This window comes from Leptopilina boulardi, unplaced genomic scaffold (assembly GCF_019393585.1).
Source record: "Leptopilina boulardi isolate dan_hultmark-lab unplaced genomic scaffold, ZJU_Lbou_2.1 LbouV2_194, whole genome shotgun sequence".
Lineage (NCBI taxonomy): Eukaryota > Metazoa > Arthropoda > Insecta > Hymenoptera > Figitidae > Leptopilina > Leptopilina boulardi.
The window spans coordinates 967,528-984,617 of NW_026137745.1; the positions used below are offsets into that span (position 1 = coordinate 967,528).

At 27.4% G+C, this 17,090-nt stretch overlaps 3 protein-coding genes across 3 annotated transcripts; all 3 read right to left on the reverse strand.

Annotated features, from left to right (window-relative positions):
• Positions 1-2,999: 2,999 nt before the first annotated feature.
• On the reverse strand, positions 3,000-9,587 carry LOC127278074 (facilitated trehalose transporter Tret1-like). The gene is made up of 2 exons (XM_051299604.1): positions 7,919-9,587; positions 3,000-4,536 (listed from the first exon to the last, which is right to left on the reverse strand). Exons 1-2 carry the CDS (start codon positions 8,040-8,042, stop codon positions 3,161-3,163), a joined length of 1,500 nt encoding a protein of 499 aa, XP_051155561.1. The 5' UTR covers positions 8,043-9,587; the 3' UTR covers positions 3,000-3,160.
• A 570-nt stretch (positions 9,588-10,157) lies between these two features.
• Positions 10,158-13,132, reverse strand: LOC127278073 (facilitated trehalose transporter Tret1-like). Its single transcript, XM_051299601.1, has 2 exons — positions 12,812-13,132; positions 10,158-11,605 (listed from the first exon to the last, which is right to left on the reverse strand). Exons 1-2 carry the CDS (start codon positions 12,933-12,935, stop codon positions 10,230-10,232), a joined length of 1,500 nt encoding a protein of 499 aa, XP_051155558.1. The 5' UTR covers positions 12,936-13,132; the 3' UTR covers positions 10,158-10,229.
• Positions 13,133-15,227: 2,095 nt separating this feature from the next.
• LOC127278044 (facilitated trehalose transporter Tret1-like) lies at positions 15,228-16,592 on the reverse strand. Its single transcript, XM_051299551.1, has one exon. It carries the CDS (start codon positions 16,590-16,592, stop codon positions 15,228-15,230), a length of 1,365 nt encoding a protein of 454 aa, XP_051155508.1.
• Positions 16,593-17,090: the final 498 nt, after the last annotated feature.

The following is a 17,090-nucleotide window of genomic DNA, read 5'->3' on the forward strand; positions in this document are numbered from 1 at the left end:
CGTGTCCAAGAAAATAAAAATTTATTCACATATAAACGACAGGAAGTAAAATAGGAAGAGTATAAACATTTCCGTAGTACTGAAATTTACCGTCTGGGGCAGCACCTGACGGCTACAAAAAATTTCTTATTTTACTTACTTCCTGAAGTCGTTTATCGTAATGAATTCTCAATTTCTTGTGCGTAAATGAAAGTACAACATTTCAGGATAATTGGTATTTTTTTCGATTTTTCCGTTTCTATACGAGTTGAGAGAAAAATTTTTTGTAAATTAAATGCATCTACGAGGAGCCAATTTTGGAAAGACAACCACTGCTTGCCATTGCGGAACACCATTAATAAAATAAACAATATTTAAACTAATATTTAAGTAGCATTATATATATGAATATTATCGTAAATTTTATTATTTAGATTTAATGTACAAAAAATGTTACGTTAAAAATATAATTATTTAACAATTTCTTCATATTTATATAATTTGTAATCAATACTCTCTAAATTTGAATCAGCTAAAATCCGCTGATTGGCAGCGAATAGTCGCTGATTGAAAAAGCTATAAGTATGCAGCTGCGAATCAGCGACTAACAACTATTTCAATCAGCGGAATACTCCATTTTAAAATAAATTTATCTTCCGACGAAAATGACCGACGTTCGCCGATTCGTGTTTTGCTATTTTATTAGCTGTAACCGCTGATTTGCAGTGAAAACTTTATTCGCTGATTCAAACAGTGAAATTTTCGCTAATTCAAATTTAGAGAGTAAAGCAAAATTTGTAAGGTTAGTTTTTTAAAAGTAAAATTATTATTGAACTATCCCCTTAAGGAGGTTCTCCGGCTCCAGTGGTGCTCAGTCCCTTGCGAGTAGTTTATACTAATCAACAGCTCACTTCACTTTCGTGCTTTCTCTCTCATTCTCAAGCGAGTAATATACTTGACTCTCTTGAAAAATGTATAAATAACCTAACTTTTCTATTTTAAAACGTTGTAATTCAAAAAAATTAGCATGGATACCCCTATTAAATTTTTTTATATTATTCTATTAATTCCATTCTACAATATACTATAGTTTTTAAAAAAAATCGATAGAAAACTTTTTAAGAAATTAAATTAAATGTATCACTGTTGCATGTTTAGGATAGGAATCCTATGTTAATTGTTCCAACATTGAACCCGAATATCTCAGTTTCTACCATGGATAGAGGCACTGAGTTTTTTACCACTTATAAAGTACACAAAAAGGAATATTTTTGCAAAGTTTAAGAAAAATTCATAGAAAATTGATTAGCCGGAGAACCACCTTAATATTAGGAAACGTTCACATTTGACGTCACGCAATTTTTTCATATTTTATATCCACCCTCCCCCTTGTCACGCAATTTTTGCAATTTTATATATGTCAGTATCACATTGTGTCACGTTAAGTAAAGACCTCTCTCCTCTTACCCTCATAGTTTTTTGTTAAATTTTTTTACGTAGTCTTCGTTTTTTAACATATTTATACTCGTAATTTAATAATTTTTAATTCAAAATAATTTTATTTGTTTCTGATAAGATCATTTAATTATTTTTTTGGAGGAGCTCATATATCTGTACAACAAACTGAATTAAAAACTTTGTCACTTTTTCTCTAATTATAAGTTAAAGTATATTAATACAAAATTTAAAAAACACTCTTCATAAACTTATTAACTAATATAATATATTATGCAAAAATTCTTTATGAGTGATTCTCCTGAAAGTGTCCTTTTAGATTTCCCGATTAATTTTATAAAATCTATTCACTTTCTTTTGAGTATTAACATCATAAAATTAAATTATGATAAAAATAGTAGTAAATAACTGAGTTCTTTTGAGTATTAGCATCATAAAATTAAATCATGAGAAAATATTTTCATAATTTACTAAAAAATATTTTTTAAATTTACCCTAATGCTTATAAAGTTGCCCAAGAAGCACGTAATATATCCTCAATATCAAGGTAATATTACACGTAAATATATTATAAGTCAATTTGGCTTGTTGGTAAAACTCTGGACTCGTGTGCTTTGAGTTCGGGGTTCGATTCCCTGGATGGGTAGATTTTTTTCGTAAAGAAATGTTCCCATAATATTACTGTAATATTCTCTTGTAATATTACCTTAATATTACGGTATAATATTACTGCAATATTACTGTAATATTACCTTAATATTAGCGCGTAATATTACAGTAACATTACCGGTAATATTACCTTGAGGCGGACATTTTAAGATCACTGTAAGATTACTGTAATATTACAACGTTATATTACGAATCTTACATGTAATATTACCTTGATATTGAGGTTATATTACGTGCTTCTTGGGTGGTTTCGAATATGAAGTCAAATTTTAAAAATTGAAAATAGTGGATCCAATATGGCTGACGATTTTTTAAAATTTGACTTCATATTCGTAATTAGCGATCCCAAAAACCCCCGAGAAACGAGTTTTAAGTGAATACAATCAATTTTAAAAAAATTTGTATGTTTTATGAAATTTGACATGTTTTTTGAGGTTAGAAAAAAATCCTGACGTGATGGAGCAAATATGACCTCGGATTCGTGTTCAGCGCTCCAAAATACATGAGGGTAATACTCGGGTAATCCGCACATGATATTTTTATTTCTGTGGGGCTGTGCTATCATTGAAAAAATATTTAAACTTATTTTTCTCGAAAAGGGCTCCAGCGATTATTTTCTTTTTTGTTTAAAAATACTGTGGGCTCACTCAAAGATTCAAAATCCACAAGAAATATTAGAGTGCAAGCAATTTTCATTTAAACCCATTTCAGGCGCACCATTATTAATCTTTTGTAAATATTGCAAAATTTTATTTCAAATATTTGACCTGGACAGTTAAAAGGGACTTTACATCCGCAAAAATCGATTTTTTATTGATTGGTGATTCTGACAGAGAAAACTTTTTTCTATCAGAATCACCAATCAATAAAAAATTAATTTTTTCGGACGTAATGCCCCCTTTTAACTGTCCGGGTCACAATTATGTTTTAGTTTTAAAAATAGCTTCTAGAAAAATTCTTTTGAATTTTTAAGAATTAATTTTGCACAACTTAGAAATCAAATCGGTCACTTTTAGGAGGATTACACTTATCCTATTCTACAGAAACTGAAGAATTTTCAAGTATTTTCATTTCTCCTATATTTGCGTTCTAAATTAAGCTTATTCTCTAGTTCTGGATTTTGCATTGCTTGAATTTCCTCCAATGTCATTCCTGTTGTATTTGGAGTGATCCAATAAGTCACCAAAGATCCAACAAAAGTAAGAGAAGCAAAAATCCAAAAAGTCGTGTAGATTCCAAAACTATTGCTCAATGGTTTATATCCGGCAGTAGTAGCAAAATTAATAACGGATATGAGAATTCTACCCAAGCTAACTGCACTACCTTTCACTTTTATTGAAAAAAATTCGCCAATAGAAATATGGGGAATTATTCCAAATCCAGAAATAAAAAATATTTGAAGTAATGTTAATGCTACAACTGGTAACCATGCAATTGAAGAAGTTTCTGTCATAAGATAATACTTGAGAAAGAAAAAGAGACCGACACTACCTAAGCAAAATGAACCCAACATAGAAGTTGCAGAAAACAATATTCTTCTGTTAATTTTATCTATAAAAAAGCCAGTACATAAAGTTGCTGGTAATGTTATTCCGTTATAAATCATTACTTGAACACCTGGTTTAATTGGAAGACTATTTTGACTAAAAATATCTTCAGCAAAAGCAGTAATAGCAACAATACCTGAAAGCATCATGGTTGCTCTCATAAAGAACATGATTATCAATCCTTTTCGATTGTAACTTTTCGTGAATAATTCCAAGAATGCAAATGTTTTTGTATTTTTTTTATCTTCGTCAATTACTAATTCCATTTCACGTATTTCAGGTTCCAATTTGTCTGATGAACTTATTCCTCTTAGTTTCATCAAGCATTTCATAGCATCAGCTCTTCTTCCTTGTAAAAGATAATAATAAGGCGTTTCAGGTAAAAATGAAATTATAAGAATGAATATAATCAATATTGAGACAGAGGAAATGTTTAAAGTTTCATAAGATGCAAATGCTCCAATTGTTGTAAAGACGAAGACACCGATATAGAGTGATATGTGCATCATATTAACCAGCATTCCACGGACATTTTTGTCAGAAATTTCTGTTAGATATATTGATAAAGAATTAAAAGCACTTGCTTTACTAATTCCTCCAAATAATCTCGCTATGTAGAGATAAATATAGTTTTGTGCAAAAATTATTAATCCCCATCCAATTAAGCTTGGTAGAGAAAGAAGTAATAAAGTGTTTTTGCGTCCAATGCGATCAATGAATAAAGGATTTAGAATTGCTCCAAAAATATCACCAACATTGTATAATGATACTATCCAAATAATTTGTTCTTCTGTTACAGAAAATTTGAACTTCTTGCTTGTCAAGTGAGGAATAGATGGCGACGACCATACGTTATATGATGCTGTAGCTGCTATGATGGTACATGCTGTAGGAAAGAAAAAAAAATATTAAAAATTTTACAATATTTTTAATTATTTTAATAGTTAATTTAATACATAATAATTAATTAAATCCGACATATTCGGTATAACATACAGGTGATTTTCTCAAAATATTTCTTTTACATGTTCTGAAGATCAAATTTTAGGTTATGTTTGTGACTTTTGAAGTGTAAATCATGAAGTAGTATAAGGAGCACTCACTGCTTGTTAAGCATATGGGTCCCCTGCATGAGAATAAATCCGAAATTACATATCTCCGATTATGACGCCTCTAGCGGTAAAGCGGAGTACTTAGAAGTTTTTAAAATATGGCTGCGCCTAGTGACAGCTGTTCTCATATAGTAAACAGTGTAAAGTTATATATAATAATTTTAGAAAAAGTGTAAAGAAAGAAAAAAGTAACACACAAAAATTTTAAATAAAACATAAATTTTTTTTGAAAATATATTTGAAAATTGGTAAGGTTTTGCTTATTTATATACGAATATATAATTTAGATTTTTAAAATATTTGTTTTCAATTATGTTTCATAATGAAATAATGAAGGAATTGCAATAATTTGTTGTAAGTTAAATAAAAATAAAAAAATAATAAAAATATAAATAATTATTTTTCATTGTAGCCGTATATATTTCAAACGAAATTTCTTAATTTTTTTTTATTTTTAGGTTATATTTACATGTAAACAAACAAAATATAGTGACAAGTTCAGCAAGTATTTTGTTAACATTCAAATACATACAAAATAATTTGTATCAAGTAAAGTTGCCAATGTTAATGCTGATTCATTGATCAATTTAGCAGCCTCATTTTTCACTTTTTTATTTATAATTACACAAAATTAACTCGCATCAAACACATTTAAAAAAAAACGCCAACTAACAGTTATACACAATTACTTATATAACAATGTACCACGTGACCTGTAATTCCTCGCTTTTCCGCTAGGGTTGTTAGAATCGGGGATATGTAAATGCTTCTATTAAATCTGGAAAGGCTGGGGAAGAATTTTCAAAAACGGCCTATAGAATGAGTGCTTCTTATACTACTTCATGGTGTAAATACACAAAAAGCTATAGTGTGGGAGCTTTACTTGTACTCACGAAGCAGTATAAGGAGACACCACTGTCTGGGAAAGCTGAAGCCGATTTCCCCGTTTCTCTTACAATTAACGGAGGTGTCAGGTGTCGAACCCGAACGGGAAAATTTGATCCCTACTGAAAATCCCTGTACAAGATCTTGTACAATTTCCTGTACAGGATCAGCAAGTGAACTTGTACAAGTTCTGACCAGTTCCTGTATAGGAAAATGCATACGAATTTGGAACAAGTTCATGTGTGAGATTTTGTACAAGATCTGGTGCAAGATCTTGTACAATTTCATGTATAAGTATTTGTACATGAACACGTCCATGTTCTTACACATGTTAATTTTTTTTTCTTTACTAAAAATTAAAAACTTCAAAGGCTGCGCAATAGTTTACTTTAACCTTTACAGCTGCGCAATAGTTTTTAGCATGCATGAGTTACGAATCTTAGTGGTTAAAAATTATCAAAATCTCAAATTTTATTAAAAAAAAAATTTTACAACTATACATGTGCAAAAACATGAACGTGTTCATGTACAAGTACTTATACATGAAATTGTACAAGATCATGTACATTTTCTTGTACAAGATCTTGCACAAGATCTCACACATGAACTTGTTCCAAATTAGTATGCATTTTCCTGTACAGGAACTGGTCAGAACTTGTACAAGTTCAGTTGCTGATCCAGTACAGGAAATTGTACAAGATCTTATACAGGGATTTTTAGTAGGGATACCTCCAAAATTTCGTCTGCTAAAAGTGACATGAGCGATGTAAACATGGAGAATTCCCATGAATATAAACATGATATAATTATTTATGTTATGTAAAATCACAGTATCGAGGTAGAATTAGTAACTGCAAGTGAATATAAATTATTAAACTGTTTAAATTTTATTTTAATTATGGTTGTGATAAAAATATACTTTAATAAGATTTATATTTAAAATGAAACTCATCATTATTTGGATTTCATTGAAAATAGTTTTGTAAATAGATTTATATTTTGTATTGCCTTTAACACAATTTGTTTTACATCCTTTATAATAGAACAACTAATCATATTTCCTTATTTTTCTTTAAATTATTTACAAAAACCAGAAAAAAACAAAGCGTTATAAAAACAATCAGTTTATGCAGGTTATGTCACGGTAGCCATTTTGCGAAAGTTCTATGTGTTAGTAACTGAATGTACATATTTTGTGTCAGTGTGGGTTACTAGTTCCCAACTTTTCCGATAGGTTCGACACCTCCGTTAATTGTAAGAGAAACGGGGAAATCAGCTTCAACTTTTCGTGGGCTTAATATAGCAGTGGGGTCTCCTTATACTACTTCGTGGGTAAAACTATCACTAAACATAACCTAAAATTTTTTGGATCTGATGTTTGACTTTCATTTTCACTTTCATTTTCATGTTGTCTATTGGTCCTGAAAGTCCAAAAAGTATTGGAATTTTAATTTCAGTACATGATTTATTTAGATTTTGCTTTATATTTTCAATAATTTTTGTTTAAATAATGCTCCAGTTGAATAACCGTTTATGATCCTGGAATTTTAAATTAGACTTTTAGTAGACACCCTGATTTTCACTTTAAAAATAGAAATTTCAAATTATAAATGAAAGTAAAATGAAAAGTCTAAGTCAAAGTGGCCATATTTTAAACAAATTAATATTGTTTTCCTTAAAGTGAATTTCAAACTTAACAACATGTGATTTTTTTGGGTTAATTTTTGGCGTTAAAAGTTATTAAAAAATTTATTTGTTTAAACAAATTGTTATTAACAAATCGAAAATTATAAAAATAGATGGTGCTATTCGATTCTACGGGAAAAATTGCTATTATAAAGAAACATACATAACATTCCAAGTTTTTCACCTAAATTTCTATTAGAAGAATTATAAACAAATAGATTTTTAAAATAGAACTAAAAAAATTGTAATGTAATAAATATAATTTGTTTAAATAAATTAATTTTTTAATAACACATAATAATTGTTTCTCTTATTTTAGACACGTCCACAAAATTTCAGATCAATCTATTTAATATATTAAGAATAAAGGTCCCAAAAAAATTAACATTGTGAATCTAAGAATCACATGTCTGTGGTCGACGTTTGGACAGACCACGATTTTATTTATACATTTATTTGAATTCAAAAATAAAAAAAAATATCGAAATGTAAACAAAAAAAGTGATTTAAAAGCAAAGAACAGTGCAAAATTTATTCATTATGGTAAAGAAATAATTTTAAGATAAATATTTTTAAAAAACATACCACAAACTGCTGTAAAATACTGTTGGGTTCGATTTCCATCGCTTTGTGATTGTTCATTAACTTCTTCTTTATTTAACCTTCTGCTAAGGTTTGAAAAACAATTTTGAAAAAACAACATCTTCATTTTCGATTCATTTCTTTGGAACCTTTTTGAAAATTCTGAATACTAATATAAAGTGAATTAAATGCAATTATTGTATTCTTGTTCTTCTTTTTAACAGAGTTAATAGTGAAATGACAATATAGTTTAAAATAATTTTTTCAAGATAGTCTGAATAAATAATTTTATTATATTATATCGTACACAAAATATTCTGAAAGAATTTTTTTACAATTATTTTTACTGGATGAAAAAACTACAAGTATTTTGAATATGTACTTCAAGTAATGTTTACTATACACTGAGATACTTTTTGTTTGAAAATTTAATGTACAATGTTTCTTAATCAGCAATGAGAGATGACTAATGAAGAATTAAGTAAATAGATTAAACTATTTACATTTCGAAGTCAACTCCAATTTTCTATTTAGAAAATTTATTTCCCGTTGATTATCAAATTCATTTTTACTAAAACTTTTTTTTTTGTAAGTGCAACTTTAATACTTTTTACAAACAAACAGAACATCGCTACTTTACTGAGAGACTTTTTGATTTAAAATTTAATATAGTCGTTTCTTTGAAATCATTTTTCAATATTTTACATACTAATGTGAAAAATGTTAACATTGATACGTGTATATACATCAAGTTATTATTTCCTACTCTGACCCCAGAGATACGAAAAAAAACCTGTTATGGATAATGTTTACAGACATACTTATAGTTTTCTTGAAATAATAATTGTTAATTTAAGTCACCACGTGACTTAAATAGTCATTATGTAATTAGTCGATAAAATTTTAATAAAGAAATAGTTATATGTCATGTCACCGTTACATAATCATTATTAAATATAATTAAATAATGAATTGCATATTTTACAATTTAAATATTTATTAACATTATAATGCTTATAGTTAAATAACATAAATAATTAGGTAATAAATATTTTAGAAACTTATAATAGGGTAACGGATATACATTAACCGACATCCGGAGGATACACTGAAAAAAAAATTTATTTGTTTCAAATAATCGATTACTTGAATATTATCAAATAAATATTTATTTGTATGAAATAATTATTATTTGAGTCAATTAAATGGTATTTGTTTCAAATATATAGAAATTATTGGTTCAAATACAATTTATTTAATTCAAATAAAAATTATTTGGTTCAAGTAAATATTTATTTGATAATAGTCAAGTAATCGTGTATTTGAATCAAATAAATTTTTTTTCAGTGTATTTTTAATTTTATAAATGACATTTTAGCATTCGGGTTTAAATTTTTTAATAACATACGTTTAAAATTAAACACTTTGTTAAGTGCAGGCTCAATTATTTTTCAATTAAAAATTTTATGAAATTGAACTACAATATAAAAAAAATTAAATAAAATTACCAAAAATTTCAATTTAAAACCTTTTAAAATACGAACCTTAAGTACCCAACGTTTATGTTATTTTACGTTTTTACCAATAATGCGTTTCGATTTTCAAAAAGTGTCCAACCCTGACTGAAAAGTCCAACCCTGACTAGATTTTTTTTTTAAATGTTTAAAACTTTTTTAATTTTGGACCAATCAATTTACGGTCCACAGCAAAAGTGTTCCTCTTTTGTAGATCTTTCCACCCATATACCACAATTGACTGAATTTATCTAAACAAAATATTTATAAACAAAAAACCAAAACTGTGTCCAACCCTGACACTATTCCCCTACTTATTACCTAATTAAATTTAATTAAAATAAAAAAATCGACTAAAACGACCTTTTTTGCGCCTTAAAGTCGATCCGAGGTCTGTAAGCGTTTATAAATATATTAATTTAAAAATGTGTGATATGAAAACAATGCGAACGACACCCTTTTAATAAAATGAACAATATTTAAAATAATATTAAAGTATGTTACATATAATGAATTTTTTTTACATAGTTCTCGTTTTTTAACATATTTGTAATCATAATTTAATAATTTTAAATTCAAAACAATTTTATTTGTTTCTGATGAAATTATTAAATTATTTTCTTAGAAGCTCTTTAAACGCACAACAAACTATATTAAAAACTTTGTCATTTTTTCTCCATTTATAAGTTAAAATATATTAATACAAAAATTTTAAAAAACACTCTTCCTTAACTTACCAACTTATATAATTTATTTAGCAAAATTTTTTTATATACCATTCTACAGAAAATGAAGAATTTTTAAATATTTTCATTTCTTCTGGATTTGCGTTCTAAATTAAGCTTATTCTCTAGTTCTGGATTTTGCATAGCTTGAATTTCCTCCAATGTCATTCCTGTTGTATTTGGTGTGATCCAATAAGTCACCAAAGATCCAACAAAAGTAAGAGAAGCAAAAATCCAAAATGTCGTGTAGATTCCAAAACTATTGTTTAATGGTTTATATCCGGCAGTAGTAGCAAAATTAATAATGGATACGAGAATTCTACCCAAGCAAGCTGCACTGCTTTTCACTTTTATTGAAAAAAGTTCACCAATGGAAATATGGGGAATTATTCCAAATCCAGAAATAAAAACTATTTGAAATAATGTTAATGCTACAACTGGTAACCATGCAATTGAAGAAGTTTCTGTCATAAGATAATACTTGAGAAAGAAAAAGAGACCGACACTACCTAAGCAAAATGAACCCAACATAGAAGTTGCAGAAAACAATATTCTTCTGTTAATTTTGTCAATAAATAAACCAGTACATAAAGATGCTGGCAATGCTATTCCATTTAAAATCATTACTTGAATACCTGGTTTAAGTGAAAGATTATTTTGACTGAGAATATCCTCAGCATAAGCTATTATACAAATAATACCTGAGAACATCATTGTTGTTCTCATAAAAAACATGATTAACAATCCTTTTCGATTGTAACTTTTTGTGAATAATTCCAAGAATGCATATGTTTTTGTATTTTTTTTATCTTCTTCAATTACCAATTTCATTTCACGTATTTCAGGTTCTAATTTGTCTGATGAACTTATTCCCCTTAATTTCATTAAGCACTTCATAGCATCATCTTTTTTGCCTTTTAAAAGATAAAAATAGGGCGTTTCTGGCAAGAATGGAAGTATCACAAGAAAAATAATTAATAGTGAGACAGAAGAATAGTTTAAAATTTCATATGATGCAAAGGCTCCAATTGTTGTGAAGATAAAAAGGCCAATATAGAATGATACTTGCATCATATTCACTAGAATTCCTCTGATATTGTTTTCGGAAATTTCTGTCAAGTAGATTGATAAAGAATTGAAAGCACTTGCTTGACTAATTCCACCTAAAAATCTTGCAATATAGAAGTAAATATTGTTTTGAGCAAAAATAATTAGACCCCATCCAATTAAGCTTGGTAGAGATAGAAGAAATAAAGTATTTTTCCGTCCAATACGATCAATAAATAATGGATTTAAAAGTGCTCCAAAAATATCGCCAATATTGTATAATGAAACTATCCAAACAATTTGTTTATCAGTTACAGAAAATTTGAATTTTTTGCTTGTCAAGTGAGGTATAGCTGGCGATGACCATGCATGATAGGATGCACAAGCCGCCAGAGTTGTACATGCTAGAAGGTGAAAAAAAATAACTTTAATTAATTAATTAATTTAATTAACTTTTTAAATAATTAAATTAACTTTCTCCTTACAGGAGAAATAACCCAAATGTTTTCTTATTGGTATGTTTCTAAAAAGACTTGGAATCATCAAAGATATTTACTAGAATTATTATATATTAACAAATAATTTATTTTATTAATGTTTAAATGAATTGTTTATTTTTGTTTTAAACAAATAATTGTTATTTATTAACTTTTTTTGCAATACACCTAAAAAGATATTGTTTTTTTCCAATTTTTCAAATTCACTAAACTAAATATTATACCAGATAAGAATTAAATATGCAATCATTTTTTCATCAATTGTTTAAACAAATTGTTATTTAGTAACTCCATAACCTGATACGCGCAATAGTTCTGAATGAACTTTAAATGTAAATAGTAGTGTGGAACTTGATAAATTGTCAAATTAAAAAAACAGCATATTTCTAGATGCTCTATGAAAAATGTTAATAAATAACAATTTTTTGTTTAAAAAATTCTTAATATAATAATTTTTTACATCTTTATCCTGCCTGCAGCGCTTTAAGTAAAGGGATAGTGAGGAGTGTGTTTACTGCCAGTTCCCTGTGGATAAAAAATAATACATCAAGAGTATAACCTTAAATTTTTAAGTCACAATATTAAAATTTAAATAACTCATGAATTTTTAAGTAAAAACATGCAATTTTTCGTTTTTATTTTTCACAATTTTTTTAACTAACTTAAAATAAATTAATTCCTGTAAAACTAATTAAATTTTTAAAAAACACATCACAAGCTACATCAGATTAAATTTTTGTTTAAAAATATTCAATACCGGCTGTACAATACATGTTTGTATATGTCGGGTCCAGCAGACCCGTTGTAACATTTACGTTTGAAAGCGGAATTGTGCCAGTTAAAAACAATTTTTGAATTAATGACTTTTGTTTAAATTTTTCAATTTTTATTAAGTTTATTTTATTAAATTGCAAAATTAGGAAGAGACTGAATTGTATAAAAGTTAATAAATAATTAAAATAAAAAAAATAAAAATAATAAAATTTTTTTAAACAATTATTTAATTAATAGTTGTAATTTTTTTTTGTAATATACAAATAAAAAAACATTTGGGTCACCTGGGGTGGATATCCGATACAGAATTTTTGTTTTCTTATAGAAAAAAAAACATACCACAAACTGCTGCAAGATACTGTTGAGTTTGACTTCCTTCACTTTGTGATTGTTCGTTAACTTTTCCATTATTAAATCTTCTGCCAAAATTTGAAAAACAATTTTGAAAAAACAAAATTTTCATTCTCGATTCATTTCTTTGGAACTTTTTTTTAAAATTCTATGAGTACTAATATAAAGTAAATAAACTGCATTTATTGTATACTCGTTTTTCTTTCTATGAAAGTGTTAATAGTGAAATAACTATATGAACTTCAAGTTAGAGATAACGTTTACTATACTATTTACGTTTGTAGGTTTCTTGGTATTTAAGAATTATGAATTTATGCTATTACCACGTGACGTATTAATATAATAATTAACGTCCTTCAACTGCGAGAGACGAATAATAAAGATATGTATAAGTAAATAGTTTTAACTATATTTACATTTTGAAATTGATTCCAAGTTCCTCTACAGAAAATTTATGTCTCACTGATTACCAAATGTATTTTTACTGCACTACATTTTTGTAAATGCAATTTTAATACTTTTTACAAAAAAAAAAGTATATCGCTTTTTTTTCCTTATTTTTGGATAATTATAGACTTTTTAAATATATTTCACAAAATTTATACATTAATCTAGAAGAACTAATTCCATAATTTAAGCGAGATGTTAAAAAAAAATTCGATTTCGTTCCATATATACATTTCTAATGTTTGTTTATGCTTAGGTCCATCTTGAATTTTTCCCTAACTCAACTTGAACTACCTAATTTATTGTACACATAATTGTGTGACATAATTATATGACTATGAATTATTTAGTGATATAATTTCAAATTACTAAAAAAACAAAAAAAAAAAAGAGGAATAGCGGTCTGACAGACCGGGAAAAGCACTAAGCATAATTTTTTAACACCTAAACAGTTTAAAGATTAAACGTGTAGGTTTTATATATTTATTATATTCCCAATATCGTTTGTTTTTATCAACAAACATTTTTTTTCTGCACAGTCGTTTAGGATTACGGCAGTTAATTTATCGGTAATTAATAAATAAATAATTGGTATATTACACAATACATTCTTAAATAGTTAAATAATTGCAAGTGAGATATTATGGAAGTTAATATATAAAAGATTTAATTAAAAACCATTATACTTATTTATGTTATTGTCTAATAATTATTATATAATGTAAAAAACAATCCGTCATACGTATGACAATAACATAGAAAGTCGCACAAATATATAGATAAAAAATCACTTTACGTATATATATATATAAATAACATATTTTTCAACTTATTTCTAAAGGTTAACAAAAAATAATAATAATAAAATAATCGATCAGTCATAGAAATACCTTACAATTGGCCAAAGATTGATCTAATATGTACATGTATATTAAGGGAGGATAGTAATCGTAACATAACCTCCAAATCACATTTAATCCTAAATCTAAAAGATCGTTTGAATTCATGCAAAAACGCGATTACAAAATTGGAAATAGGAAAGTAATATAATGACAGTTGCGACTTTGTGCTCCCTGCATGTTTATGCCATCTGACGGCGGAAGGGCATAATGAACCTGTAATTATATTACTTTCCTATTTTCAATTTTGTGATCGCGTTTTTGCATGGATTAGGGAAATCTTTTGGATTTAAGAAATTTTGTTCCGTTGAGAGTTAAAATAAGTAAAAATTAAATTTAGAATAGCTTATTCTTAATCTATTTTCTAAAGGTAAAAAAAAATAAAGTTGTAAATATTATCACAAGCAAAACCTGGGTCCAAAAAATCTACAAAATATACTTGTACTAAACACCATGTTACCAAAACATTTTGACCACTGTACACAAGCTACTAATGTAATCTTTGACTACGACGACATGACACTTTGCCATAATCGTCAGAACCGTTTCTGCTCTCGCTTGAGTAGGATCGAGCAATCACTTTTTCACAAATATTAATTCATCGGTGTACTCAATTTTTACCAACATTCAAATAAATAAATTGTAATTTTTTAAATTATACATGTACATTGTCTCACTTCATTTAAACAGCCAAGCAATTTTCTATTAAATGTTTCTTTGCATGAACAAATTTATAAAATAAAAATTCTTAGTACGTTGGCTGATTTTATAAAAAGTGCTTATGTTTAGAGAATAAAGTTTTTTAAAATCAATGTTTTATCAATTTTACGTTCAGTGCCATTTTTATAGGGCGATAATTAAAAGTATCTCTTTGACAAAAAATTTCAGAGACCGTTCAACACTTAACTGATAAAATTAGTTATTTTTTTTACTAATTCAAATTTTTAATAAAAATTTTCTCCAAAACACTTTAATTCAAACTTTGACCGCTGGAGCTCTGATTATACTGTTTTGAATTGCCAATAGGTAAAATTATAATACACATTAATACCTAAAAACTAATTTTCACAACCATTTTGAAACTTGTTGCGTTCGTTGTCTAATTTTATTTTCATTTCCGGATCCCTTAGTGCCAAAATATCTTCAAGTGTCATGCCTTTAGTTTCTGGCATAATTGAAAATGTGAAAATAGATAAGAAAAAGCATGATATGGCAAAAATCCAAAAAGTCGTATAAACACCAGCAGCAATACTTAAAAATTTATAGCCAGCTGAAGTAATAAAAATTAAAATTGATCCCATAGTCATTCCACAGGAAACGGCAGCACCTTTTACATTAACTGGAAAAATTTCCCCTTGAATAATATATGGAACAGTACCAATTCCAACAACATGGGCAACTTGAAAAATAACTAAAGATATCAATGGAAACCACTTTATTATTGAAATATCATTAGTCTTTTGATAGAGAATCATAAAGAATACTGTACCAACAGTTCCTAAACAAAATGAACTTATCAAAGCTGTCGTTAAAAAAAGTGTCCTTCTCTTAAATCGCTCTATCACTGCATTAGTCGTTAGCGAAGCAAACAATGAAATTCCATTGAAAATCATTACTTGTACACCAGCATTGATATTCGATAAATCAGAATAGCTAAAAATTTCCTGTGCATTAGCTGAAATTGGTCCAATTCCAGTCATCATTTGTGTTATTTTTATCCAAAACATAATTATCAATCCTCTTTGATTATGTTTCTTGATGAATAATTCACGCCACGAGGATTTTAATTTACGATCATTTATTGTCAAAGTCATTTCTCTAATTTCTAAATCCAATAATTTTGGATCATCGATTCCCCTTAATTTCATTAGACTTTTCATGGCATCATCATGCCGACCACAAAGTAAATGATAATATGGTGTTTCTATTAATAGTGGATAAGTCATTATAAAAAAAATCAGCAGTGATGCTGTGAAATAATTTAAAAATTCATATGATTTAAATGCTGCAACTGATGTACAAACAAAGAGACCTATAAAATTTGACGCTGGAATCATGTTTATTAAGATTCCTCTCACTTTCTTTTCGGATATTTCTGCCAAATATATCACAAGGGAATTATATGTACTACCTTGTCCAATGCCCATAATTATTCTTGCTGCATAGAGATAGATATAATTTTTGGCAAAAATAATCATTCCCCAACCAATTAATCCGGGAAAGGCAAAAAGTATTAATGTATTTTTTCGTCCTATACGATCAATGAAGAAAGGATTAAGAAATGCTCCAAAAAGATCACCAATGTAAAATATCGATACTATCCAAGCGCCTTGTTCCTCAGTAACTGGATATGGTGAATTATTGCCAGTCAAATAAGGAATTGATGGCGATGTCCATGCTTGACATCCTCCCCAACCCACCATCCCAATGCAAGCTATTAATAAAATGATTAAAATTAATTAAAATACAATACAATTTAACAATAAATAAATTCAATATAAAAATTTGAGACGCATAAATTTTCCATAAAAATCCATTGTTAAAATTTTCATTATAATAATTTTATTACATATAATAATTATTTTTTAGACAAAATGCATTTTTAGAATTAGCATTTGATAGCATTTAATTTTTAACGAATTTTAACTAAACATTTTTTTAGGTGCCGAATTTTTCTTTACTCAAATTTTCGTTTAAAAAATTCGAAATTAATCGAATATTTATTTAACCGAATTCTCATTCAACACAATTTTTTAGTGATTCGAATTTTTAAATGCCAGAATTTCCAATTCACCAATTCTTCATTTGTCAAAATTTTTATTTGCACAAATTGTTATTTGAACAAATTTTTAAAAAGTCGAATTGCCAATTATTTGAAACTACAAATGGCCAATATTGCAATTAATACAAAAACATTAAGG